Source organism: Esox lucius, chromosome 23 (assembly GCF_011004845.1).
Source record: "Esox lucius isolate fEsoLuc1 chromosome 23, fEsoLuc1.pri, whole genome shotgun sequence".
Classification (NCBI taxonomy): domain Eukaryota; kingdom Metazoa; phylum Chordata; class Actinopteri; order Esociformes; family Esocidae; genus Esox; species Esox lucius.
This window is the reverse complement of record NC_047591.1, coordinates 2,280,494-2,307,924: the sequence shown is the minus strand read 5'-3', so window position 1 is coordinate 2,307,924 and position 27,431 is coordinate 2,280,494. Positions and strand designations below refer to the sequence as shown.

General features: G+C 42.0%; 1 protein-coding gene across 6 annotated transcripts in view; it reads left to right on the top strand.

Annotated features, from left to right (window-relative positions):
* The window catches only part of scube1 (signal peptide, CUB domain, EGF-like 1), a 118,397-nt gene that overhangs the window by 49,211 nt on the left and 41,755 nt on the right, over positions 1 to 27,431 (top strand). For 2 of the 6 annotated variants that reach the window (XM_029116956.2, XM_029116955.2), the window contains exons 5-8: positions 19,209 to 19,334; positions 20,982 to 21,098; positions 21,843 to 21,896; positions 26,239 to 26,328. In XM_029116956.2, the coding sequence (XP_028972789.2) occupies positions 19,209 to 19,334; positions 20,982 to 21,098; positions 21,843 to 21,896; positions 26,239 to 26,328 (387 nt within the window). Of the gene's footprint in view, positions 1 to 19,208; positions 19,335 to 20,943; positions 21,099 to 21,842; positions 21,897 to 26,238; positions 26,329 to 27,431 lie in introns of all 6 variants that reach the window. The other 4 variants (XM_034290068.1, XM_034290067.1, XM_029116958.2 and 1 more) reach the window with 3 other exon arrangements.

Genomic DNA, 27,431 nt, shown 5'->3' with positions numbered 1-27,431 from the left:
TCCTCATCGGTCATCTCTGTTATGTCACTATTGGAAACATCTGGAATATGTAGACGAGTGAGGGACTGAGGTGGTGGAAGAGAGAGATGGACAATGCGGTGACCTCCTTTTTTTTCTTTCTCTCTTTCTCTTTTTCCCTCTGTCTTCCCCGTTCTCTGTCTGTCTCTCACTTCTTTATCTTTCTCCGTCTCCCCCTCTCTTGCTGTATATGTTCGCCGTTCTCTCCCTCCTCTTTCTGTCATTCTTTCTCGATCTCTCTCTGTCTCACCCGTTCTTTGTCTTTCTTTTTTCTTTCACTTTCAACCCCTGATTTTCTCTCTTATTCTTCTCTGGAATGAGCTAGCAGGTCAGTGTAGGCATGGAAGCAGGGTTGTTCGGGCCGTGAGAGGGACCTCAGAGGAGCTGAAGAAACAGGCTAAGAGATACAGAAATAGAAACATTCCGTGTTTGCTCTGTTGAAACCCTATAAACCTGGATGTTAATATCTGCCTTTCCTCTCACCCCCTCTTTCTCCTCCCCTTAATTTTTCTGTACTGTCCTTCCCTCTATCCACCTCCCACCCTCCTTCCTCCCGCTTTCTCTTTCCGCCAAATCTCTGTCTCTCTCCTTCTCTCCATTTCTCAAAAAAATAGATCAAAGCCAGTCCTCTGTATACATATGTAATTAGTTGGCCTGTCGGAGATGCTGGGGATAAACAGCCTGCGGTTTCCTTCAGCCCACCTCTGCTCACCCCTGACCAGACATGCCCCAGTCCCCACCCCGCCCCTGTGGCCCTCAATCGAACGCTTGTCTCCTTGCTCCTCCTGGACAGGAATAGAAGCAACGTCTAGGTGTCCCAGCGGAGTCTCCACATTTGTTTCCATCCTTCCTTCTATCCCTCAATTTCTCTCTCTTCCCCTATTTTCTGAGTTTTTCTTTCTCTCTGTCACCCTCTCTTTCTCTCTCCCTCACTGTCATGTATGTCAAACTTGGCGTCACACCGTCCTAGAGATTATGATCTCTCACGCTCTTAGACTAACTGATCTAACGCACCCTATGCAGAATCATGCAGTGCGTTGGAATCATTGCTCACGCACGTTACCACGCTCACAGATTGGCACTCACAGAGGCACTGGATGGCAAACACAAGAACACTTTATAACCTGTTTATTATAATGAATGTGTGCTTTTGCCCCTACACACTGTGCGGCTTTGATGAAAAACACCTCACACAGTTTCCTGACGCACTAATATTAGGTTAGCACAGCAACGTCTCCTAACCTGGAATGAACCTAGGTCCTCTCCACCCTAGAATATTTGGATGGGTCATATGTTGTATATTTACTTTAGAAATGTAAAAAAATTTAACGATTTGATGTATTTGTGCAATTATTTTGATATCATTAATAGGGAATCAATACTTCTAGGTATCAGGTATATTATTTTTCTCTATATTGTGTTAAAATGTCAGAGCAAGTTTACTGTTTCGAATTGTGGGAATCTTCCAGTCGGTGTCATGATTGTATTAAATCCTCAGATTCCAGGCTATTCCCAACACTTGTTTTTACTCAGGCTATTGAGAAAGATTCCTTCACTGTATCTCCACAATGGCACCCTGAAACCTAATGTTTCACCAGACCCCTAAATATCACTTGGTCAAAAGCAGTGTGCTACATATGGGATAGGGTGTCATTTTGGTTTCTGAGTAGATGTTCATTCCAGGCTAATGATATTGTGTCGTGTGTATGAGGTTTGTTAAAGTCTTTTAGAGTAGCTGTAGATGCCTATCATCAATCAGATGCAGCCACACAGGGTTTATGATTACCACCACGGTGGCCACGGTTACCACCGGTTACCGGGGCGCCATGGTGAGTGCTTGTCTCTGAAATTATAGCCGATTATTGAGGGAACACACAAACATACACACGCGCACACACACACACACATACTCAGCTATAATCGCTTGTTCTATTGTGAAAGGCTCCTATGTCTTCAAGGGCTATTTTTAAGCAGTGTGTTGAGAAGTCTTCTAGCTAGGACAAACGCATAGACCAACCAGTTCTGCTCTGTCATTTAGTATATGTTTTAGCTAACTAACACTCTCCCGTTCCCCAAATATTCCTCACTCATGACAACGAAAAATATACCAGAATTGGCAGTAACTCATTTGAGGAAACATGCAGCACATAAATCAAGGTAACTGTCTCTGAGTTTGTCATTACAACATTCAGCATAATATACAAATCATTAGTTAGGGACCCTGCAGTTGTGATGAATGAGCGGTAGAACATTGTAGAAGGAGTAGATGTGTTGTGAATGGCTGTGTTTTGAAAGCCAGTATTATCTCCAAGGGGAGTAAAGGGCCCTGAGTCACCAATCGGATCCTGGAGGAGATGGAAAGTTATTAAGTGAACAATAACACTTCTCCATTTTAGTAGAATATGGCAGTAGATGCTCCCACATGTTGTGAATATAATATGCTTGTAAATTCTTCTCTCAGCTGAACTACCAAATCCCATTCCCTGGCAATATGAAGGCGCTAGTAAATTAGCGAATTTGAGTTTGGTGCCCGCGCCGACAGTGTTGCCCTCAGTTTTCAGAATCACAGACAGGAGGTCTGGCCATGAGAAGCACTCAGAATTTCCCCCCCAAAAACGAACTTCCCAGAGGAACATCCGAGCCATCGAACATCTGACCCATCGCATAATATATATTAAATAAGCCACAATGTCCTGGTATCATAAGAACACAGAAGAGCATAGAAATTAGCATAGAAATTAAGTAGAATTGCACAAAATTTGCTATAAATCGGCACCCTCAACAGCATGGTGTTATGTCAGAATATGTTGCTCATTTGACTTTCAGCCTACTGTACCAAAGGGGTTTTAAGAGTTTCCACTGTTTGGCGTGAATTACAAGATGTAATTTTAATTCTGGTTACATGGGTTACGAGTTTACAGGTTTGTTATTATGGGATAAATAGCTAAATCAATTCAAAAATGTAAATGTATGTGTCACATAGTATTCCACTGTTACACTACACGTTTTAACACCCAATAAGACCTTCCAGCATCTGTCTTCGATCCTAGCCGCACACAGCCACAGATCCATGTCTGAGAATCTGACTGTTGGGCCCGACGGTGGAAACATGTGGCTAGTGTCGGGAGTTAGGAGAAAACCCCAGTCTGCTTTCATGATGTTTGTTTCAGACGGTTGGAAAATCGTTAAGCGGGAGCAGTGGTGTGTGTGTGCATGTGTGTGTGTGTGTGTGTCTGTGGTGCCGTGGGTCTCCCGGAGAGCCGGGTGAGGAAAATAGAGGCCTTGTGTGATTTATGTGGTGTCAGATGAAATGGCAGATGAAATGGCCTGTCCACAGCTTCTGAGAGGGCTATGTATAATATTAAGGATTACTAGCCTAGCACTGACGGCTGAGGGATGGAGGGGGACCAGAGGTGTAGCCTGGGGCATTGTCGGGACTACTGTCTCCTTGGTTCATTCATTTGTTGGTTCAATTAATCACTCAGTCTTTTTCTCTATATATCACTCACTCATCCTCTCTTTGTCTCTATTATTCACTCTCTCTCTCTTTCTCATTCTCTGTCAATCACCCTGTAACTCACCAACTAAGTCTCTCACTCACTAACTCTCTCCCACAGTCACTCACTATCTTTCCTTACCTCTTTCTCTCTGTCACTCACTAATTCAGTCTCTCTCGCTCACTCAGTCTTTCATAGTCTCTATCATGCACGGAATCTCTTTATTACTCACTCACACTCATTGTCATTCCCTCATTCACCCGTTCTCTGGTTGTGTCCAAATAATAATAGAAATGTGCACGCTAACTACTTTCCATAAATCTTATAACAGTGGAGAGTCGGGGGGGGGGGGGGGTTGTGGGAGGGTCGGTCATTTCATTTGAAACCAGTGACGGGAAGTAAACAAGTGCACACTCGAGAAGAAAGGAGGGATGATTGGAATTCGCCCCCTCCCTTCTCTATCTCTCCATCCTGCTCTGTCTGTCTCCCTGAGCTGGACTTCCCTAGGTTGATCAGAGGCTTTTGGGCCCGGTCACATGTCATGGAGGACAGGGGTGACTTTAAGCTGCCCTGAGTCTGGGGGTCAGGGGTAGAGGAATGGTTAGAGGATGGGGATGGAGGGGAATTGGGGCATAGGAGTGGAGGGAAATGGGGAAACGGAGAGAGGGGAAAACAAACATGACGGGCAAACACGGTCGATTGGACCAATGGAAGTTGCGTGTGTTTATTTGAAGTTGTGTGAGAAGAGGGAGCAGACAGAGGGAGGCTGCTGCTGCATTCACACAAACACACACACACACACACACAATCTCTCTCTTTCTTGCTAAGGAGGAATTCTCACTTTAAACAAGCGGAGGCAGGAAATCAGAGGTGAAGGGAACTCTTACATGACTATCCCAAGGGTACTTCTGAGCTGTCTTTAAGTGGAAATCAATCTACCTGGCTATTGAATAGACTGCCCTTACACCGAAACAGACTTCGTTTTGTCCACTTTCTAAAGGCTGTAAAGGATTGTGTGCGTATGTGTCACTGTATCGATCATATTTGTAATTCCTCATGTTTGGGGGGTTTGCTCTGTCTGAATAGATTTATCGAGAGTGCATTGCAGGGATTTAGAATAATATTGAACTTAGAGCAAAGTTCAGCTACTGGTGACCCTCAAGAGATTTTTTTGCCCCCCCACATTTTCTAGTTATAAATTATAGAGCAAATAACTATGTGATCATGTCTCAATATATTTAAGTAAATTATTGTTATTTTCAAATACAATCTCTTTTTGGTCTTCACTGGAACCCCCACACACAGACTTTAGCAAACATCCTGGTAGGCTAGGAGGATCCTGAACTTTCTTGTGTGGTTTGTGCATACAAGTGTGGGTTTTTGTGGTGGGGGGGCTGGGGCGGTGGCCACCCCTCTATTGAAAGCAATGTGGTCTGTGCAGTGTGTGAAATGGGTCTTGGTGTGATAGAGAGGAAGATGTATCAGTCCTGATGTGGCGAACTCTGTCTTGAAATGCAAGTAGAGATGCACAAGTCAATTTGAGTAGAGATTCACAATTCTTTGAAATTCCCAAGTTTTTCCAGGTATTGCAATTGTAGGTTTCCGTAAGTGCTAATTCTTTCTTGATACCACAAATACTCCATTTCAGGAAGGTGTTGCTATGTTACAGTTAAACTATATGGTTCTGATATCCATCCGAACCAATTTCTTCCATTCTATGCTTGATGCCAGGGCGTTGTCAGTATATCACGATCATGATTCTGTGTTTATTTGGTTTGTAATTCAACTAAATCAAAAAGTCTGAATAATTGAAGTCTTAGGTTATGCTACAATTAAATCCTAAATTCGCCTTTACAATATAATTGTCAACTTCTGTAAGTAATTTGAAATAACATATTCAAGATGACCTTTAGACATATGATACGTTCAACTTGCACCATTTGTCGTCAACTCTGTGGAAGGGGGAGAGACACAAGAACTGATTGCAATTTGCCAAAACACACCTGAACATGCCACAATCCTTATGGGACAATCTCCTGTGGACAGATGAGACCAAGTTAGATCTTTTTGGTAAGGCACACCAATCAGAAATCAAAATGAAGCCGTACCTTCCCCACAGTCAAACATGGTGGAGGTTCTATGATGCTTTGCAGTTCCTTTGCTGCCTTTGGCCCTGGGTACCTTCAGCGGGTTCAGTGGTGCTCAAAAGTTTGCCTACCCTTGGAAAATTGGTAATATATGTATCATTTGTAAAGAACACATGAGTGAGCAGGCACAACACGTCTTTTATTTCTTATGGGATTCACATTCAGTTGTAGGTCATAAACAAAACATGACAACAAAGGAAAAAATGAACTGATCCCTGTTCAAAAGTCTGCATACCCTAAGTTCTTAATACTGTGTATTGCCCCCTAAGGTCAGGAGACAGTGATGGCCACTCCAGAACCTTCACCTTTTTCTGCTGTAACCACTGGAGGGTCAACTTGGCCTTGTGCTTAGGGTCATTGTCATGCTGGAAAGTCCAAGAGCGTCCCAAGCCCAGCTTTCGTGTCGAAGAATGGAAATTGTTTGCCAGTATTTCTGACAACATACATGCATTCATCTTACCATACATTTTCACAAGGTTCCCTGTGCCTTTAGAGCTCACCCCCCCCAAAACATCAGTGAGCCACCACCATTCTTCACAGTGGGGATGGTATTCTGTTCGCTAAATACCTTGTTGACCCCTCTCTAAACATAGCGCTTATGGTTGTGACTATTTTGGTCTCTTCACTCCAAATTACAGTGTGCCAGAAGCTGTGAGGCATGTCAAGGTGTTTTTGGGTATATTGTGACCAGGCTTTTCTGTGGCATCGGCCCAGTAAAGGCTTATTTCTGGCAACTCGACCATGCAGCTAATTTTTGTTCAAGTATCGTCGTATTGCGCTTCTTAAACAACCACACTGTTTTTTTCCAGAACAGCCTGTATTTCTCCTGAGGTTACCTATGGGTTTTTCTCTGGCAGTTTTGGCTGAAATCTTTCTTGGTCTACCTGATCAAGAGATCCCAGAATTTTCCACTTCTTAATAAGTGATTGAACAGTACTGACTGGTCTTTTGACAGTTCTTTTCTGCTCCCCATGTCTCAGTGTCTTGCCTGTTCAGTGCCTCCCTATTTATACACAGACACTAATTACCTTTTTCACCTGTGTGTCACCTTGTGTGTCTGTAACAAGGCTAAGCATTCAAGGGTATGTAAACTTTTGATCAGGGCCATTTGGGTGATTTCTGCTATCATTAAGATTTAAAAAGGAGCCAAAAAACTATGTGATAATAAATGGCTTCATATGATCACTATCCTTAAATATATATATATATTTTTTGCATGATCAGTCATATTTTCAAAATCAATGCCAAAACTTCACAATTTCTGCCAGGCTATGCAAACAAATGAGCACAACTGTATATGGCATCATGAAACCAGTAGAATTTTAGAGCGCTGTGTGGCATCCTTATCAGAAAGTTGGGCCTCTGTCAAAGGTCATGGGTGGCCTAGCAGGACAATGACCACCTATGTACTTAATAAAGCACCTAGGATTGACTGGACTAATTTGAAGTGGCCATCTCTAAAATGTATTTAAATCCTGGGTAGAGATCTGAAAGAAACAGAAGTTGGAAGGAAAATTTAAATCTGGGTGAACTGAAGCATTTTGCATAGAAAGAGTTGTCCAAACTGCCAGTAGAGAGATGCAGAAAGCTCACCCATGGCTATAAAATGCATTTGATTGCAGTTATTTTGACTCAAGGCTGTGATACCAAATATTGAATGTAGAGCATTAATTATTTTGTCTGCTTACCTCTGTGATTTAAAATGATATATTAGGATCTGAATGAAAGTAAAGGTTGCGTAACTTTAACTGGAAAATAAACAACGATGGAGACCAAATACTTTGTTCAATTGCAACTCATTTGTTTAGAGACAGCTGTGAGTTATTTAAAGACAAATGTAACAATACTTTTGGCCATGACTGTAAAACACAGGGTCAGTTGTACAATTGTGGAAAGAAACGTAAAAAGTATTATATTATGATTAAAAAAACAGAGTGAGTTTACTTTCCTGTGTGTCTGTTTGGATGTATGGGGTTTTGGTTCTGTTATTTAAAATGCATAGGGATACATTTTATTGTGCAAGATGCTAGCTAATAAAGTGCAAAAGTGCAAGTGTTAAATATTTGATAGTGTATTTTGTCCCATGTTGAATCAATGGGAGAAGGGTTTAGTATTTTCATGCTCCAAGGTTTTTTCTCAGTTTTTTCTCAGTTTCTCAGTTTTGTATGGCTACAGACCTTTCTCTGACCTGCATTAAATACAAGGATCGTCTGTCCAGACTGATCTCAATAATGCCTTTCCAGCGCACACACACATGCATTCCCGACACGCACACACAAATACACAGTCAGGCACACACATGGCTGGACATCAGAACATGGTGGAAGTGACTGGGCACAGGAGAACACTCCGACCGCACTCAGCCTCCCTCTTAAACACAAACCCTTCCTCCATTTTATAAATACTTTATTTAAATATTATTGCAGTTTGTGTGAAGGCTTTGAATGAGACCCAATGGTTTGGTTGTGAGTTACTCTCTATTTCTCACTCCCTAACTTTCTCTCCATCTTTTTTCTCTCTGTCTCACTCTCTCTGGGGGTTCTGATTCACGTCAGAAGATGGTCCACTTGACATTTGTTCTCTTCTCCTGCCATACTTTCTTTTGAAGCCCCTCATGCACTATTTTTGGGCCAGATTTGGTCATAGTTGAGTGGAAATGTTTTATTAATACGAGTGTGAATGACGTAGTCTGTTTTCAATTACAATGTGTCAGTTATATGGGGATGGAAGCACATGTGCTACCTCTAGCATTACATGTATTTTTCCTTATATTCTGAGATGCTCTCTCCTATATGACTTATTAAATTAAAAATTATATTTATTGTTTTAAAATGTATCCATATTTCGACGGTGTGTCTAATGAACCACTAAAATATAGTCACTAGAAGAGGGAACAGTAAAACATCTCTGAGAATCTTATAGCAGACAGTTTTTACTCAAGTACAACATCACTAATAAAACAAGAAACCAGGCAAGCCTAGTTCAGCTGGCCCGCAATAGAATGTGTTGAATTGTGGCTGCCATCATGAGAATTGAACCCGGTTCGCCCACGTGAAAGGCAGTGTCGTAAAGCACTTTGCAACCAAACTGCACAATTGCTGGGTATTAGTATAGCCTCTTGACATTATATAATTTTCACTCATTAACATCACGCCAACTTTGAATATTTTGTTAGACACCATTAACTAGTGTTAAACTGAGTAACGTTTCTTATTAAGTTTACCTCCACCACAAATAGCATCTATGAACTTTATGGCTTTTTCCACTGGCCGTTTTAACAGCTTATTAGCCATTCGTGAATGACATTGATACAATAACTACTGTATCAATATAGGTGACGATAACAGACTTTTTCTTCAAGTGAAAAGATGAGAGAATCATGTCGCCAGCGGGTTTTTTGTCTTTCCTGAACAAATCCTCTTTTGCCACTGGCCATTTTAACAGCTAATTAGCCATTCGTAAATGACATAGATACAGTATCTATCAATAAAGGTGACGATAACTAGTGATGGCCCTTCAAGGCATTAGCGTTATTTTAGCAGGAGGATATTATGCTGGCAGCACTCAGATTTTCTTTATCACAATAAAAGCCATAATTTAAATGTATAAGGCAATATAGTTAACAATCTAGTCTGTGAAAAAGAAAGACATTAAACATAAAATGTACAGACTAGATTCTTAACTATATTAATTTACACTCACCTAAAGGATTATTAGGAACACCTGTTCAATTTCTCATTAATGCAATTATCCAATCAACATGGCAATTGCTTCAATGCATTTAGGGGTGTGGTCCTGGTCAAGACAATCTCCTGAACTCCAAACTGAATGTCAGGATGGGAAAGAAAGGTGATTTAAGCAATTTTGAGCGTGGCATGGTTGTTGGTGCCAGACGGACCGGTCGGAGTATTTCACAATCTGCTCAGTTACTGGGATTTTCACGCACAACCATTTCTAGGGTTTACAACGAATGGTGTGAAAAGGGAAAAACATCCAGTATGCGGCAGTCCTGTGGGCGAAAATGCCTTGTTGATGCTAGAGGTCAGAGGAGAATGGGCCGACTGATTCAAGCTGATAGAAGAGCAACTTTGACTGAAATAACCACTTGTTACAACCGAGGTATGCAGCAAAGCATTTGTGAAGCCACAACATGCACATCCTTGAGGCGGATGGGCTACAACAGCAGAAGACCCCACCGGGTACCACTCATCTCCACTACAAATAGGAAAAAGAGGCTACAATTTGCACGCGCTCACCAAAATTGGACAGTTGAAGACTAGAAGAATGTTGCCTGGTCTGATGAGTCTCGATTTCTGTTGAGACATTCAGATGGTAGAGTCAGAATTTGGCGTAAACAGAATGAGAACATGGATCCATCATGCCTTGTTACCACTGTGCAGGCTGGTGGTGGTGTAATGGTGTGAGGGATGTTTTCTTGGCACACTTTAGGCCCCTTAGTGCCAATTGGGCATCGTTTAAATGCCACGGCCTACCTGAGCATTGTTTCTGAACATGTCCATCCCTTTATGACCACCATGTACCCATCTTCTGATGGCTACTTCCAGCAGCATAATGCACCATGTCACAAAGCTTGAATCATTTCAAATTGGTTTCTTGAACATGACAATGAGTTCACTGTACTGAAATGGCCCCCACAATTACCAGATCTCAACCCAATAGAGCATCTTTGGGATGTGGTGGAACGGGAGCTTCGTGCCCTGGATGTGCATCCCACAAATCTCCATCAACTGCAAGATGCTATCCTATCAATATGGGCCAACATTTCTAAAGAATGCTTTCAGCACCTTGTTGAATCAATGCCAAGTAGAATTAAGGCAGTTCTGAAGGCGAAAGGGGGTCAAACACAGTATTAGTATGGTGTTCCTAATAATCCTTTAGGTGAGTGTATATAGTTCAATGATGGCTTTTATTTTGAAAAAGAAAATCTGAGTTAGCACTGCTAGCATAATATCCTGCTGCTAGAAAACATTTATGAAGCCTCAAATGGCCATCACTAACGGTAACTGACTTTTTTGTCAAGTGAATAGATGAGAGAATCGTGAGGCCCGCGAAGTGTTTGTCTATCCAGAACAAATCCTAATATCCACCAGAACTGTTTTGTTTTAGGCTTCCTATTACATTCAGGACAGACAAAATTTTTGTCTGTCCTGAATGTCAGGCATAATGTATTTTGACTGTTATGGGAAGCGAACGCGGGACCTGTGGTTCCGGAGCCCGCGTCTCTAACCACTACGCTATTTAACCAGGAGTACTCTGTCAGTCAGTCAGGCACTCACTCACTCAGTAAGAGACATTCGCTCTTCTAGGCCAGCTCCGCTTATGCGTTCCGGCAATAAATGGACTTACTGGAGATGCATTTTTCAGAAAGTTACTGTTGCATAGAAATACAGAATTTGTGGACTCTGAAAATCATTACATGAATTGAAAATCCTGTGAATCGTTCCCTAAAGATTTTTGAACTGAAGTCTTTGGGGAGATCCTGACAGGGGGATTCCTACAGGTCAATGGTCACTCCACCAAAGATAATCTGTCGTTTGGACATACTCCCATTACACCCGTGCAATGTGCATCCATCAGTGTGGAGAAAAATGAGAAGTTAGGAGGTTAGGAGGATTTTTCTGGTAGCTTCTGTAGATAGCCTGTTTGCATACAGTACCAACATTTTCTCTGAGGCCCTCAGAAGGAAAGCAGTTGTCAAACTTTATCTTGGAACAGGGCAAAATGTTCACAGCTCCTGCAACACTGGTAGCATTCGTAATATCCACCATCCAATGAGTCCATAATTTCAAAGCAATTAGAAAGAGAATCATTTAGGACGAGAGCAAAGAATCTGGGACAAAAAAAAATCAGTTTGGTCCTTGGAGGTCAACACTGATGAAGTTGCCCCCAATGGAAACATTGGGGTTAAGAAACTTAATAAATACGCTGTTAAACACAAATAAAACAAATAAATAAAACAAATATAAACACTGTTCAGGGAGAGCAATCTCTCTATTCTCAACTTCCTTTCATGTGAGCATTCATTAATGTGCAGCTTAATCATGCGTTCAAGATAAACAATGTCTCACTTCAAAACGCTCATTCCATGAAGCCATACTAAAATAAACTTTATGAAAGCAGACAGTGTGTGTCACTGTTGTGCTCCCGTGCCATGCAAATTGCTAATTTTTCTTTTTTGAAGCCTTAATTTAAGTGCATAAGACTATAGTTGTTGTGTAGTGAAGAACTTAGTTTAGCATTGCCACCGCCTCCGTAATGTTCAATCTTATTATATTTTGGGGGTTTGTCCCACATAGATCTTACCAATTGTTTTATGAAATTCTGTGTCAACTATTTTTAATTATCAGTATTATCGATGTTGCTGATTTGTTTGCTTTACAAAATGATTGTGATCCCTGACCAATTCTCTCATGTTACTGAATTACAAATGGTACATTGAAATTGTATTCATATTTGAAAACATTGAAATGCAAAATTATATTTCTAAGGTGACATTGTTTTTAAGTTTGGAAATATTTTTAGATACAATTTTAAATTTTGTATCTATTCTCTGGAAGCTCCAATTATCACAGATGGAAGAAATTCACCTAATGAGGAGCCAGTTACCTTACCTGAAGGAAGATGATGACCAAAGAACATTCTATAGAAATTTGAGATAAAGTAATATAAATTAATGGATTAGAAAAAGGGTTCAAAATACTTTCCAAGTGTTTAAATATTCCATTGAGCAAAGTTGGATCAACAAACAGGAAGTGGAAGCTGCATCAAACCACACAGCCAGGCCAAAAAAGGGCAGTTCCTCAAAACTTAGTGCTCAAAAAGGAAGGAGACTTGAGACATGAGAGAAGCCACAAAGAGGTCAGCTGTCACTGTATGGGAGCCAGTGCACCAGTCAACCATATCAAGACATCTGCATAACTCTGTCTTGTGTGGAGTTTCCCTTATGTTCTGGGGATGCTTCTCATCAGACATGTTTTTTATTGTGTGTTTATAAATTGAAGGAAGAATGGATGGACCAAAATAAAGGAATAAACTGCAAGTTAACCTTTTTCAGTCCTCCAAAAACTGAAGCTTGTGAGGAAATTCACCTTTTAGCTGGTCATTAGCTTAAGGGTCCCATCCTTACAATACAGTGGGATCCTGATTTCAATCGTTTAAAAACTGGAGCTTGGGAGGACATTCACCTTTCAGCAGGACAATGGCTTAAGGGTCCCATCCTTATGATAAAGATGGAAATCCAGTGAACTGCTGGCTCAGCATCTGGCAGCATCATCTGCCACTTAATTACATGTCAAGTCATGAGATGATTTCTTATAAGAAATGGCCATCTTTGACTGATTGACAAAGGCGCTGTCTTTCAAAATGATAATGCCCCCAAACACTGCAATAAAGATTAAAACTTACTTGCAGGGCAAGTCTGCAGATGGAGCAGATAAACATTTGGGGAATTCAGAAAGGAAAAATGTACCATACAGTATTACTACATAAAAATAGTAGAACTGGCTACAGTTTAAAAAGCTAGCTGTTTACATTTTTATGGGAGGCCACACAAAATACTTGGACAGAACACTTTTGTTTCCTTTAATATTGTTTATATATTTTTCAAACAAATAAAAAGCTACTGCTCAGAAAATCCTTTATTTCCTCCCCAATTCTGTGATATTTTTTTTGTGATCATTGTGCTGCTATATTGTAGCAACTTGTAGCGGGTGGTGTCTATAAAAAGATATGTGCTTTCGGATGGGCATTCCAGGTCCTTATGCGCTGGAAGGAATGCACTCTCCTGCATTCTAACTTGATTGTGCTCACAGGGATCCAAGTTGTCACAATGAGTTGCTAAATCACGACAAGGCAAAACAATAATTTTTTATTACTAAAACCCCCAAAACCTGGATGGTGTTGGCCAATTGCACGATAAAGACAGATTTGTATCTGAGGATGTGTTGCACTCTCCAACTTTTCTTCACTTTCAGTTTAATGTTATGAATTCAGTAGCAGAGAAAATATGTCAAAAAGTAATTTACAGATGCTGTTACAGGATTGCTTAGGGTTAATGGCTTTGCTCAAGGCCATTGATCTTTATCAGCCTGGGGATTCGAACCAGCCAACTTTAGACCCAATTTTCTAACCAGTAGTATCTTCCAGCCCAGAATACACTTGAAATTTAAATAATCCTGGTATGTTTACAGCTCATTGCTATTTGACTAATAATTCCAAATCAGTTATCCTTCTGGTGCTTTTCTTCTGTGACTTTAGCTGTAAGCTATTAGAAGCAGATCTATGACCAGGGTAGTTAAGGTGTTGCTCGCTTCACACAGATTAACAGCTGGACTCTGTTAAACTCCACTGAAGATATTGCTTCCTGCATAGCTTCCCCACTACCAGGTCACCATGTGGATGTAAACATAGTTTCACTAATGTAACAAATCGAGGAAGAGGCCTTGTGCTATTTGAAGTATTATTGATGGTTCTAACCGGTCCCGTTATTGTGACATCACACCCTGGAAGACTGAGGACACCCTTATTTTGCTTTTGCTCTTTCCTGAGACTTAACTTCCCACGGATGAGAGAGGAAAAGAGAGAGAGAAGATGAGAGGGACTGTGTGAGTTTGTGTGTGTGTGTGTGCATGCTCTTTTGTATTTGAGGAAGAGATTGGGGAGGGTTATTGGAATTTGAGACCACTCAGTTTGAAGGACGTCAATGCAGCGTGTTATAGAAAAGCACTCATTGAAATTCATGGCTTAGTACCTATAACACTGTGGTTTCAGTCGTCAGACTGTCTAACAGATTTCAATTAAAATGGCATTTACAAGAGCACTGATAGAGAGAAGGGGTGTGTGTTTGTGTGTGCATGTGTTTGTGTGTGCCTTCTTCTCCAATAAGCCTGCAGTTTTTGTGTGAATCAATACTTAATACCAATTTAGCTTCTACATATCTTCTGTACTTTATGTCTTTCTGATATACACACTAAAAAGATACAAACTGTGGGGATTCCCTATAGGTTCTTCAAATAGTTATCTAAGGAATAATATTTTTTTAAATTTAAAACACATTGTATTTAAAATGGAAATCTTTCCTTAAGGAACTTATCTTATAGAGGTTCCCACAGTTTCAATGTGAGGGATCCTCCAATACCCCTCTCTTAGAGTATATATCTTAATGTTTTATTTTATTAAACCAAGTGCTTGTTGTTTATTTTAATCAGTCAAATAATCAAATTAACAGTTAAAGTCTCAGTTTTTTGACTCCCTCAATTTCATGATGTTCGATATACGTTTATAACCTTTGCTTATCACACCAACTCCTCAGCGAGTTCAGGAGAGTCCAACATCAAGACATATGTCCTCCTCTCCAAACAGTTCTGCTTGTTATCACACTTCCTAATCAAGCTGGATAGTTCCCCCCCGGTTGGAGAAAAGTGTATTCTTTGACCAACAACTAGGTCTGGCTCCAGGATAAAGTGACAGAGGGGGCAGATAAACTATTCCACCCCAGACACTGCTGGAAACGTTTGCACCACAATTTGCAACTCAGGGAGCCCCATCTTATTATTATTCTACGTGATTAAAAGTTACCTATGCACAGGTGAGTACACTTGCTACTTCATAAAAGACATTATGGATGAGGTGGGATCTTCAAGGTTGTCTTTAAATATTATTTTCTTTTTCTTGCTGTGTCTCAACAGAGCTGATGTCAGAACATGCACAGCAACAGCTAAAAGAAAGGATTAATTAGTCATCTCAAAAGCTCTTATTGAAGAGAATGTTCAGCCTGGCTCAAATAATTGTATTAATGGTCATAGCAAGGCTTTGTAAGTCCTTCCTGTTTGATATTGCTTTGGAAGCTTTTAAAGAGTTTATTTAAGGGTCATTTTAAGTGGAGGCTTCATGGCAGTGTGCTGACATTACAGGCCGGGTAGAAAAAAAACGGTTATGTGAACATGTACCAATGCATGCACAAGCAAACAGATTCATGCGCATTACCACAGCGACTCTCAATTGAATTAAAAAATAATCCTTCTCATAACATACACTGAAAATAATAAATGTTCCTTACTTTCTAGAGGATCTATTATTATGCTTCTTTCATCTTTAGAGAACTAAATTTTATTTTTATGCACATACTCTCATCTCCCCATGTCCACTGTGTGTCCTGGTCCCCTTATGTTTTTTCAGAGTCCGCTACTGAGAGAAAAGAAATCTGCCTCAGTCTCTCCACTGTTAATAAACCACCATCTATATCTTACTAGATCAAGATTATTGTTATTTCTTTCAGTGGGAAACACTACCATCACCATATATCTTAGTTGAGATACTGAAGGCAGGAGAGACCTGAGGCACTAGAACAGGCCTCTATGGTTCCCCGTCTGTCTTTCATTCTCCCTCTCTCCCTCTTTCTCTCTCAATCCCCCCTCTCTCACTCACCCTCTCACTCCCAGCCTCTTTCTCACTGACTCTCTCAGTTTCTCTGATTGCCTGTTTTTCTCTCTCTCTGTCTTCCATCTGCTTTCACAGTCTCTAACCCCCCCACTATCTCCCCCTCATTCTCACTCTTTCACCTCCTCCATGTCTTTCAACCTCTCTATCTTAAATTTCTCATCCAGGTCCAAGAGTCAATGCGTTCTGCTGGTTGTTCTGGTTGTAATAACAGGGCTGTGATATGTTTGGACCAAGCATTTGGCTCCTGAGAAGGGAGCGGGGGCTGCATGGTGTTGGGTCGGGCCACAGGATTTGTCTTATCTGGACGCACTACGGTACTGCTCCGCTCCAGAGTGATTCAGTAGCCTTGCACTCGCTGACCTCCCAAGTCAAAACAATGAGCACGGGGAGTTGGAATGGACCTGTCAGCCCAACTGACAAGCTCAACTCTCACCTTTTCACTTTTATTTAACTTCTTTTTTTGTGTGTTTGCTGCACACCGTGATATAGTATTTCAGTCTCTCCCTCTATTTCTCTTTCACTCTCCCCATTTCACCCTTTCACTGTTTCCTTTCTGTATCTTCCCTCTCTACCCCTTCATTTCTCTCTACACCACGTCCCCTCTTTATTTCGCTGATGTGCGATTCAAACCCAGGCCGTCAGAGCGTGAAATATGATATTGCACGGTGTGTACTGTATATGGACCAGTTGCGTTGGGCTTTAGGTTTGAGTGAATGTGAATGTTTAAGTTGCTTTCTGCAACCAGCCATCACTTCATGTGGGACGTACAGGAAGGCCAGCGGAGCGCGCGGCCCCTGGCGGCCCCTGGCTCTGTTTGCTGTTTCAGGCCACATTGTGCTGAGTTCGGGGGTCCCTCTCCACCTCTCATTCTCAGGGTTTATTTGACTTCTCCCAGGTTTAAATGAACCATAGATTTAGTTTAGAAAACAGCCACTGTGTATTTCTTCAACTGTTACCTCATAGGTTTTCGCTCTTGGGTTGCATTGTGGTGGTTGCAGTTTGTAGTGGCGGTAGATATCCCTTTTCCATGAAGAAAGATTTCCTTATTTAAATGACCAGGGTCACACTATACGTTGTATTCTCACTGTATTTGAAGAATAATTGTTGCATTTTCCAGAAATACACACACTTTGCATTTTACAATATCTTTAGAACATTAGCCTAATAATTAAAAAAAAATCTACCACCTCAGCTCTTTCAATATCCAGAGAGTGTTTCAATTCTGGTGCCAAAGAAGGACATTTTGGTCTTTGTCTGTGCAAGGGGCTCTCGGAGCCAGTCTCAGGGAGGAACCCCTAATGAGGTACACACCGCAAGAGAACCTGAGGGGGTCAAACGAGTGCTCCTTGAGGTGGCAAAGAGGAAGGAGATTGGAGGACGATGGTGTATTCCTGGAGACCGTCCCTTGTGAGAGAATCCATTCCATGGGCATTGGATTCCCAGTACAGTTTCCTTTAGAGGGACACACATCTCATATTTTTATGTCCTAATTTTCTCCATTCATCTCTCTTCTATGGGTCCGGCATCTCACCTTAATCATGTGGGTTTTATTTGGATGAAAACAAGCATTTTTAAAGAACATCAAGGTGTCTTAGTAAGTGATTTACTTGCCCACACTTACGCTTACACCCATCAGTCATCACACACTCAGCACGCGTGCACACACATGCACACACATCTGCACACACATATACACATACACACATATATACACGTACACACAAGACATTTATCTGCTGACGCCTACTCTCAACTAGGAGACATTCCTAAATATTCCTCGTGTAGCTTTTCCAGGCCCTTCCCAGCCCCTAATGATATCTTTGGCTGCGTTTTCAAGCGCCGCAAGAGTTTTGGCCCCCAAGTTTCCTCCACCCCCCACCTCACCCCCCCACCACTAATGAAGATTTAAATAGTGGCCCATTTAAGTTATTAGCGCAGCAGGCTGCTGTGTAAATCAATAGGCCGGGGCTGAAGCAACCTTCAAATGGGTTGGGGAGAGAAGGGGACTGTGAGGTGGAAAGCACTGGACTGACAGGAAAATACCTTAGATCACCACTAAACTAGGGATCCAGGAGAAGAGGTGGACTGAACAAGGAGGACCCAAGCATGGCCATAGATGTACACTTGGCTTAATTGATCCTGGCATCGTTTCTCTGACCGATAAGTGTGAGTTTGGGGGGAGACTCTTTAATATGCCACCCCTAATGTCTCTCTGACCCTAATTGGACTCGGGCAGGAAGTCAGAGAGCCTGAAACAGGCTTTGCGCAATTAGGGAAGGAAAACACTAGGGTCCTCAGCCTCCGTTTGATCAGAGCCATCTCCCTCTGCCAGTCTTCCATCTCAGAGGGTGTCGAGGGATGAACAGAGGTACCTTTGGAGTTCATCTCCCAGGATATTTTTCATGGCTTTTTTGGCCACTCGCGTAGAAATGCGCACACACTCAGACAAAGATTTCCCATTGATTTATTAGCCATTTTGCAGAACAATATCTCTTGAAATGTGTTAGTTTCTGAGAGTGTCTAAATAATAACAAACCATACTTAGTAACAGAAATAGTATTTTACAGAGAGAGAGGGAGTCATAAAGAGTGGTGGGGGAGTGTGAGTGAAAAATGACTGAGGGGGTTTGACTTTCACAGATTTAACCCTCGTCCACTCCTTCCAGGCCGTGACGAGGGTGGGGTGGGGGGGGTTCTGGCAGTCAGGTTGACATTTTTCACACCGCTCACAAATCTCACGGCACATCTCTCTGAAGGAGCCTGTAATGCATTTTAGTATTGCACCCCCCCAACACCCCCCACCCTCCCCCTTCACTGTTGAACACTAAAATGTCTGAATGCTCTCATCACTCTCTGGTAATCCAGCTGGCGTCTGCCAGGCTCACAACTCTCAGTCAAACAGTCTGTCAACTGTGGGTTACGATCCCATCAATGTTTTCTTGCCTGGCCCTCTCACCTCTGTCAAATAAGGCTATAGCATGGGACAAATGTATCCAGTTTACAGAGTTTAGAGTCCAGAGTCTTCGTCTTTCATTAATAGGAGTTGTCTCTCGTCTTATCGCCTCTGTCTCTCGCTCCCTCTGCAGATGGAATGAACTGCATGAACAAGGACCACGGCTGCGCCCATATCTGCCGGGAGACACCCAAGGGGGGCGTGGCTTGTGAATGCCGGCCTGGGTTCGAGCTGGCGAAGAACCAGAGAGACTGTACATGTACGTATTTTTTCACGGGTAATCACTGAATGGTCGGGTATCAATGACAACTTTGGACACTAGTCCAGTTAGGGGCCTTCAAAATCAGGGCCAAGGTCAAAGCCTTAGTTTTATATTTTCATCCATGTTGCTTACTCTCTTTCTATCCCTTTCCGCCTTCCCCAGTGTCTACTAAAGCAGAACTCATCATCACCCATTCTTAATAGCAGTACACAAGGCTAAGCAGGGTGCATTTGCTAACAACTGAAGAGGGTTTTTAGAATACAAGCATGCTACGGTGCAAGCTATCACTGAGGCATGACAATGATGTGAATACTGTATGATGAAATTGTAGTAGACTTTTTATACTAAATGATTAAGATTATAGCTTTCATGCAACATTCCAATAATCACCATAGAAGTATTGGCCAATAGACTCATGACACCACACGCAGTCACACTCATTAGGTCGACCGAAAACATGCCAACCCCCCCCCCCACACACACACACACACGTCTGAACCTTCATGAAAGGAAATATGGATGTTTTAAAAGCCCCATAACTCATAATAGAATTTCCACTCTTTCACCCTTTGTGCCAAGCACCCAGAGCAATGGAATTTCAAATCAATTTGCGATTCAGGAGGGGAAAGTAAGCTTTTTATTAGTTACACTTAATTTGGCAACAAATTTAGTAACATTGTGGAATCCTGAACATTTTATAATGTGTCCCATCGACTGAATGGGGAAAAAAGGGTTTGTTACGAGCCTGGACGTTAGTGTTTCATTAGCAGCGTGAAGCAGAATGTCGCTGTCTAGCTGAGCTGTACTAAAACACATGCTGAACAAATGCATGTCCACTTCGCATTTGGTTGTAGTGGCTGAGTGAAATGAGGAGTGATTACTGACTGAGGAACTTCATGAGCTTCATCTCTTTCTTTATCTCTCCCTCTCCCTTCTATTAACCCCCCCCACACCCACCCCCACCCCCACCAACCCCCCCCCCCCACACACACACACACACGTACACACTATTATAAACATCAAAGCAGGGCACATTAACGGGTTTCAGTGCGCCCGATTATAGTCCAGTAAACAGATGGCATTGGAGCTTCCTGATTTTTATTTGGTCTATCACTCACTCTCTTTCTCCATGTTGTTTTTCTGTGCTTGCTCCATCTCCTCTTCCAACTTTCCCTTTATTGTCTCCTTTTTCTCTTTCTCTCTTTCCCTTTCTACCTCAGTCCCTCTTTTCTCTTTTTCTTTCTTTCATTCTATTTTTTGTCCTCCTCTCTCCCTTTCTCTTCTCTTTTCTCTCTGTGTCCCAGTCCAACTCAGTGTCTGGTGAACTCATCTCACCTGTCATGACGAGTGCAGAGGGAACGTCTGGTCACGGCTCATTCTGCTTCTCGATGATGCCAGATTAGGAATGCACTCTGGGGCAGTCTTTCTGTTATTGTTGGGTGGGGGGCTTTTATCTGAAGATCATAGGAAACAGCTCACAGTAAATAAATGTCTTACCAAAAGATAGTTTGATTTAGTTTAAGGTATTTCAGTACATATTCAGTGTGTGTGTGTTTGTGTGTGTGTGTGTGTTTGTGTGTGTGTGTGTGTGTGTGTGTGTGTGCAGGCCTACACCTCTGCCTTACAATCCTTGTATGTTGCTAGTGACTTGTAACTATGGGAACGGAGGCTGCCAGCACACCTGTGACGATACGGACGTGGGGCCGGTGTGTGGCTGTCACCAGAAGTACGCCCTGCACTCGGACAGCAAGACCTGCATCGGTGAGTGATAATGGAAACACTCTCATAGGAAACACTTCAATTAATATACTTGAATTATTATGTTACACAGAAGAGTCCACACGGCCACAGTACGTCACCTGAGACACGCATCATACACTTTAGTCCGACTGCTGCACTTAGTCAACAGTCGCCACAGTTATAGCTGAGCTCACATCAGATATCATGGAACTTATAAAGAAATGTTCTCTCTCATCTGTTTAGCAGTTCCATCTGTTAGATGGGATGTAATGGTAACAGAGCTCAAGTTGAGCCCAGATGATTTTATAGACGTGTGGGAGAGGACTGAGAAGGGCTTTGGGATGAGTTAACATCACCTCTCAACTGTCTTCCCCATACCGCGGCCCCATCTAATTTAAACACTGACAACAAAAGACAGAGGGGCAAGAGAGAGGAACTGATGAACACTCAGAAAGAGTAAGAGAGAAAGAAAGAGAGAGGGAGAAAGATGGACAATCAGGAGGCAATGACACATTTTCTAGATTAATGAAACTGCATATTGCACATTTCTGTCTTTATTCTTATGAAAATTAGTTGCTTCAAGATACGATACATTAAATGAGAGATGGGGGGCGACATTTTCGCAGTGCAAAAGATCATAAATCTGTGCAGATATACCGTAAACCTCAATATAATATGGCAGGGCGATTGAATTTGAAAGCTTTTTTAATACTGTATCATCCTTGCTGCCAGATTATAATGAGCTTTACGGTATTTTTTGCACAGATCTGTGCTCTGTTGCACCACGGAAATGTCGCCCGGAGTTTCACGATGATGATGGTGATTATTTCCTGTCTGGGGCCGGAAGACTGCTCACCCTGTTTTTGGAGATCGTGGCATGGGGAGAAGAGGGAGTAAAGAATTCAGCCCATCTAAATGTGTATTCAAATCAAACATCACATGAAACCAGCTCCCTGTGCATGTTGAAAATAGCTGATTTGCAATGTTATAGAGGGGTTTTGTATGATCTTTCTTTTATGATCTTTCTTTTTTTTTATGTCTCTGTCTCTCTCTCTCCCTCTTTAACTCATTCACATACACACCCCACAAATACACACTTGGACTGCAGACTCAGCACATTAGTAGGTGTAGTTGTGGATTGTAGGAAATGAGGGGATTATACTTACATTTTCGCTTATGTTGTTCCTGTTCGATTTTTGCAGAAGATAAATGAGGTTCCAGGTAAGTGAAATGTTTTTTTGTAAAACGTGTTTTCATTGAACGCAGCAACAAAGAACACAACTGGGACTGTTGTTTGTTGTTGTTGCTTTTAAAAAAAATACAGAAGGGAAAGGACGAAGAAAAAAGTCAGACACCCACTCAACCCTCCTGCTCCACCCATCAGACCTGACCCACCACACCTACCACCACTAACCCATTCCCACTTCTTTACTGCATGGGCAAAAAGGCAGGCCCATACATTTCTAGACCACATGCAACAAAAAAATCCTTATCGAAGGCATAATCTACTATGTGAAATTAAAAGGGAGGGAAATTGTTGCTATTGACACACTGAGTGATCTCTAAATCTAGGGCTTTTGTCAATTTATAAGGCTATAACCTAGTTGATGGGTCCTCATTCTTTTTCTGAAACATCAAGATGTTTTTTTGTTTTGCTGAAATGGCACAGGATGAGATTTGGGTCTGTAAAATCGTTTAGCGTTTAAAAATTATTATTTGCCTTCCTTCCAAAAGTATACCAGTCCCGTATTCCACTTTGAAGTTTGGAAGCTTGGAAGTACTGAATCATAATGGTTTGTGTGTTTTTTCTTGTCTATTTTACTCCAGTGTTTTCTGGGCAAATAGAATTGTAGAAAAGCGCTTAGAAGAGAGCTTGGCGGCATCTGTCAGATTTAGAGATTTTGTGGTTTCTCCAGACAACGGTTACCACATAAAGTTGTAAATTCATGGCCAGCTAAAGTGGATTGGCAGATACACAGACAATTTTTTTTAGTCAAGTGTGAATCTTTACAAATACTCTTCTGTCATTTTTCATTCTGTTCAGTTGTGGTGGTTAATCTATGATGGAACATGTTACCGGAGGTCAGCAACATTACTAGCCAAAAATAATAATACCTAATTTAGTCAGAAATATGATCCCTAATGTATTAAACCCAGTTGGATATCATCAGGTGCATCTGATGTAAGCCATGATGCTCAACACAATACCTGTTTAATCTTGAATTGCATTATTTTCTGTGTTTCAGATACATACAGTAGTACACACACATTCATGCATGCATCTTCTACTGTTCCACCAATAAACCTTTTCCTGTATTTCCTTCCTGTGTTAGAACACTGGAAAAGCCCTCTCTCTCCCAACAAGCAGATCTCTGCAGTATAGTCTCATCCATGCTGTGATCTCAATACAGTCTAATTCATGCTGTGATCTCAATACAGTTTAATCCACATTGTGATCTTAATTTAATCTCATCAATGCTGTGATCTCAATACAGACTCATAAATGCTGTGATCTCAATGCAGTCTCATCAATGCTGTGATCTTAACACAGTGTCATCAATGCTGTGATTTCACCCACTCTCACAGAACTGCCTTCCCTTTGTGTTTATAACCTTTTCCTTTCCAGCCACCTGAGGAGTAAAGAAAGCCACCACCAAAGAAGAGGAAAACCTCTGAAAGAATGAAAGAGAGAGCCCTTCTTCTACCCCCCCATCTATTTTTCTCTCTGGCGAGAGGAATGGCTCCTCTGTTTCTGTACTCTGACTGTCCTCCAACTCCTCTGTCACTGAGCTGACCTTTGAATCCCCCCCTTTGTAGCGCTGTCCCCATGGCTCCCACTCCTCTTCCTACCTTTCTCATCCACCTGCTTTCTGGTGATAGTTACTGATTGCCTGTCTTGTCTAAACATCAATGTTCAAATTAGATTAAAAAAGGGATAAATCCTTACCTCAAGAAATGTTGATGATAAGAGGGAAGAGAGGAAAGCAATAGTTTATTCAAGACTTATTTGGGGGGAACTAATGAAAAACTATACAGACGTAGAGCAAAACTCTCAATTGCAGCCTGATCTAATATAACATAGAGCCACCCACAAAAAAGAAAACGTTGTTCGACACCTCCCCTTGCGAATGAAGTCTTGTTACTGTGGCAACCCCAAAACCTGCGTCGCACACTCTCACGATACCACACCCCTCCCCACCCCCTTCATCCACCTGTCCGTGTCTCACTAAAACATCTGCCTCTTGCCATGCCCATCAACCCAGCCCGCATGCATTCTCCCTCTGTCATGCCGTCTGTCTGTCCACCCTCACCTCCGACATACTAATCTACACAGCCCCTCCAGTTGGTCTGTCTGTCTGCGTTTCTGTCTGCCGACTGCATGGGAGAGGCTGTTTCTGAATCTGTTTTGTTTGATTTCCTTTTTGTTTCATTCTGGTTAGAATTTTTTCTGGCTTTGGATATCGTTACCGTTCTCTTAGTACCACTCTTGATTAGTTCCTCTCCCCTTAACTCATTGTGTCCTGTGTAAGTTCTGGTCTTTCTCTAAACATGCCCCCTTAGAAGGCCTCCTCTGAAGAGGCCTTAATACTGCTAGTTTCTTTAGCCCCTTAGCAGTGTCCTGGAGCCTTCAGTTCTCTCCCTCCTCCTCCTCCTTGCTCTTTCTTACACAACCAGCCACTCTCACCCACATACATACAAATACACACACACACACTTTAAACAAGCTCATACTCACACGCATACACACATACACACACGCACCTTCACACATAGCATTCACTCATTCAGAAGCGCTTACATCCAAACACCAGCACCTAATTGCCCAGTCATCCATACACGCACACACACACACACACAGATGCACACAAATGCCCCCACCCCACCCCCACCCCACAGCCCCGCACACACGCACCTAACCGTTAGCTGAGAACTAGAAAGCTTCCATTCATTTCAGAACGCTACTTCAGAGAGCTCTCCACTTTGTCCACCAAAACTTCCCAAACTAACTGCCTGAGAAAGACCAGTAACAGGCCAATCCAGGGGCTTTAGTTTCCCTTCATCCCCCCTTCATAGGACGTGGTACATCAAAGACAGTCCTAGACTCATTGTACTGAGTGGTAGTGCCGTGCCCCCCCCCACCCATTCAGGGATTCAGAGAGAGATGCTTATTGAGAGCCTAATGACTCTGATGTCGTTGTGAAAAGAACCTTTCCGAGGCACTCAGCTGCATGTTCATCTTAACGGTAACCCCCGACTCCCCCTCACACCTCCTTCCTGAACCCCCCCCCCCCCCCCCCCACCACCGCTCCTGCTCAGGAACATAGTTTCCAGCGTTGACTGCCACAGCCAGTTGTGATGTGTTCCATAGACAAACAGGCAACCAGTGCTGCCCCCAGACCACCTCCTACTCCTCTCCTCCATGCATGCCCTCTCCACCACTACCCCCTTCGCTTCCCTTCCCACCCAACTCCATTTATCGATGATTGTTCCTTTATTCTCTCATCTAGTTATGGTAAAGTTGTCTGCAATGGGACCATATTTCCCATCACCTCTTTTCTCTTTTCCCTTATTTTGTCATCCTTCAGTCCTTCCTGTAGTGTCTTTAGCCTGTAGTCCCTTTTTATGTCACCCTGTCTCTGCCCCTCCATACACTAATGTACCATGTGCGCATGTTTGCTCATACTTTCTTCTTTTCTTCCTACCTTTTGTCCTCCTCCTTCTCTGATGCGAGAGAATCCTTTGCGGAGAGTGTGTGGCCATTTGATATGGAAGACAGAAACAACAACGGCGAAAAAAATACATCAATGTCGACAAACCCCCCCCCGGCCCCACCCCCCTAAATTGTCACACATTTTTATCATAACTTTTTTTTTACCTTACCCTCACCCTGCTTCTCTTGTAAGCTAAAAGACTGATTCAGATTTTTACTTCTTTGTTTTTTTTTTTTTTTTCCTATCTTGGGATTTAGGGATTTGTTTTTGGAATTAACACTCTAACCATGATTTTGGGGGCTTCTTCATGGCTTCGTGCTTATTGGCTTTGGGTTTCGCTCAAACGCAGAGAGGGGCTGACTTGACTTGAGGCCTTGGGCGGCGGCGGACATCAGGCTTCTCATTAACCTTACTGCTCACTGTTTGTCCCCTTGTCACTTTTGTTTTAGAGAGAGATGAGGCTGCAATTGAGAGCTCTGAGTTCAATGCCACGTCAGTAGCTGATGTGGACAAGCGGGTGAAACGGCGGCTACTTATGGGTAACTCTTTTCTTCCTCTTTCTATATGTTGCTATGGCGCTTGTGCTTGTATCCCCCCTTCCCCCCACAATCCTTTTCTATCTCTTTCTATCTGTCTGTATTCATTTTATCATTTTATTTTGGGATTTTTATGACATTTCCTGGTTGTACCCTATATGTCCACCCTCAAGGCCCCAGTTAATAAACTCCCCTAAACATGCTCCCACATCCTCGTCTCCTGTCTGTGGGGAACAACCATTGTATCTTGACTCCTCGCTGTATCTAACGGTTACTCTTATAAGTTACTACGTAACTCTCCAATTAATTCAATTTTACATTATTCCGCACTACTCTTAGATATTAGGAATGATGATCATCAAAAATGGCTTTGGGTACTTAGAGACAGAAATTGCAGTTGGCAAAAAAAAATTCTGTCAGTTTCACAATTCTACCCCCTCCCCATGAGGCTTGTCATGGCTTGGAGGGAACAGTGACCGTCGCATCATTGGCGTTGTGGTGGCAAAAATCTCAACTAATGTCTCTTCACAATACAATCAGTTACCTTAAATGGAAGAACATGCAATTTAAAAAGAATAGATTTCTGATTTATCTTTTAGAAGGTATTCAACCTGCGGAGGGACCCTTCAAATGTTTTAAAGAACTGCTTTTTACTGGTTCCATAAAGAACCTTATCAAGAACATTTTCAGGTTAATTTCTGAAGAGTAGGATCTTTGAATGTTTGAATTTAGTTTTTTCTCAGTTGTTAATGTGTGGACTTAGCATCCTAAAAATAACATTTATAACAAAACCTTTATATTTAGTCTCTGGCTTTGTAAAATTAAAAACCAACTATCTGGATGTCTCCTGGTCAAGACAAATCATACAATTTATTTTGTGTGATAACTTTTTGTTGTCTACATCTAAATAGCAGATTATATAAAGGTCCATTCTTTAAAATTGGTGCAACGTCCCATAGTAGCATTCGTTTGGCATTCTACTACACTTGGCCAGGTAGGTGTCCTTCTTTGACGGATGCAGTAGATAGTTATGTTGAGCTTTGCCCTTTTATATTCCATTATTATCCAGTATATCCCTTTGTGCCATTCGGTTGGCCACCCAGGAT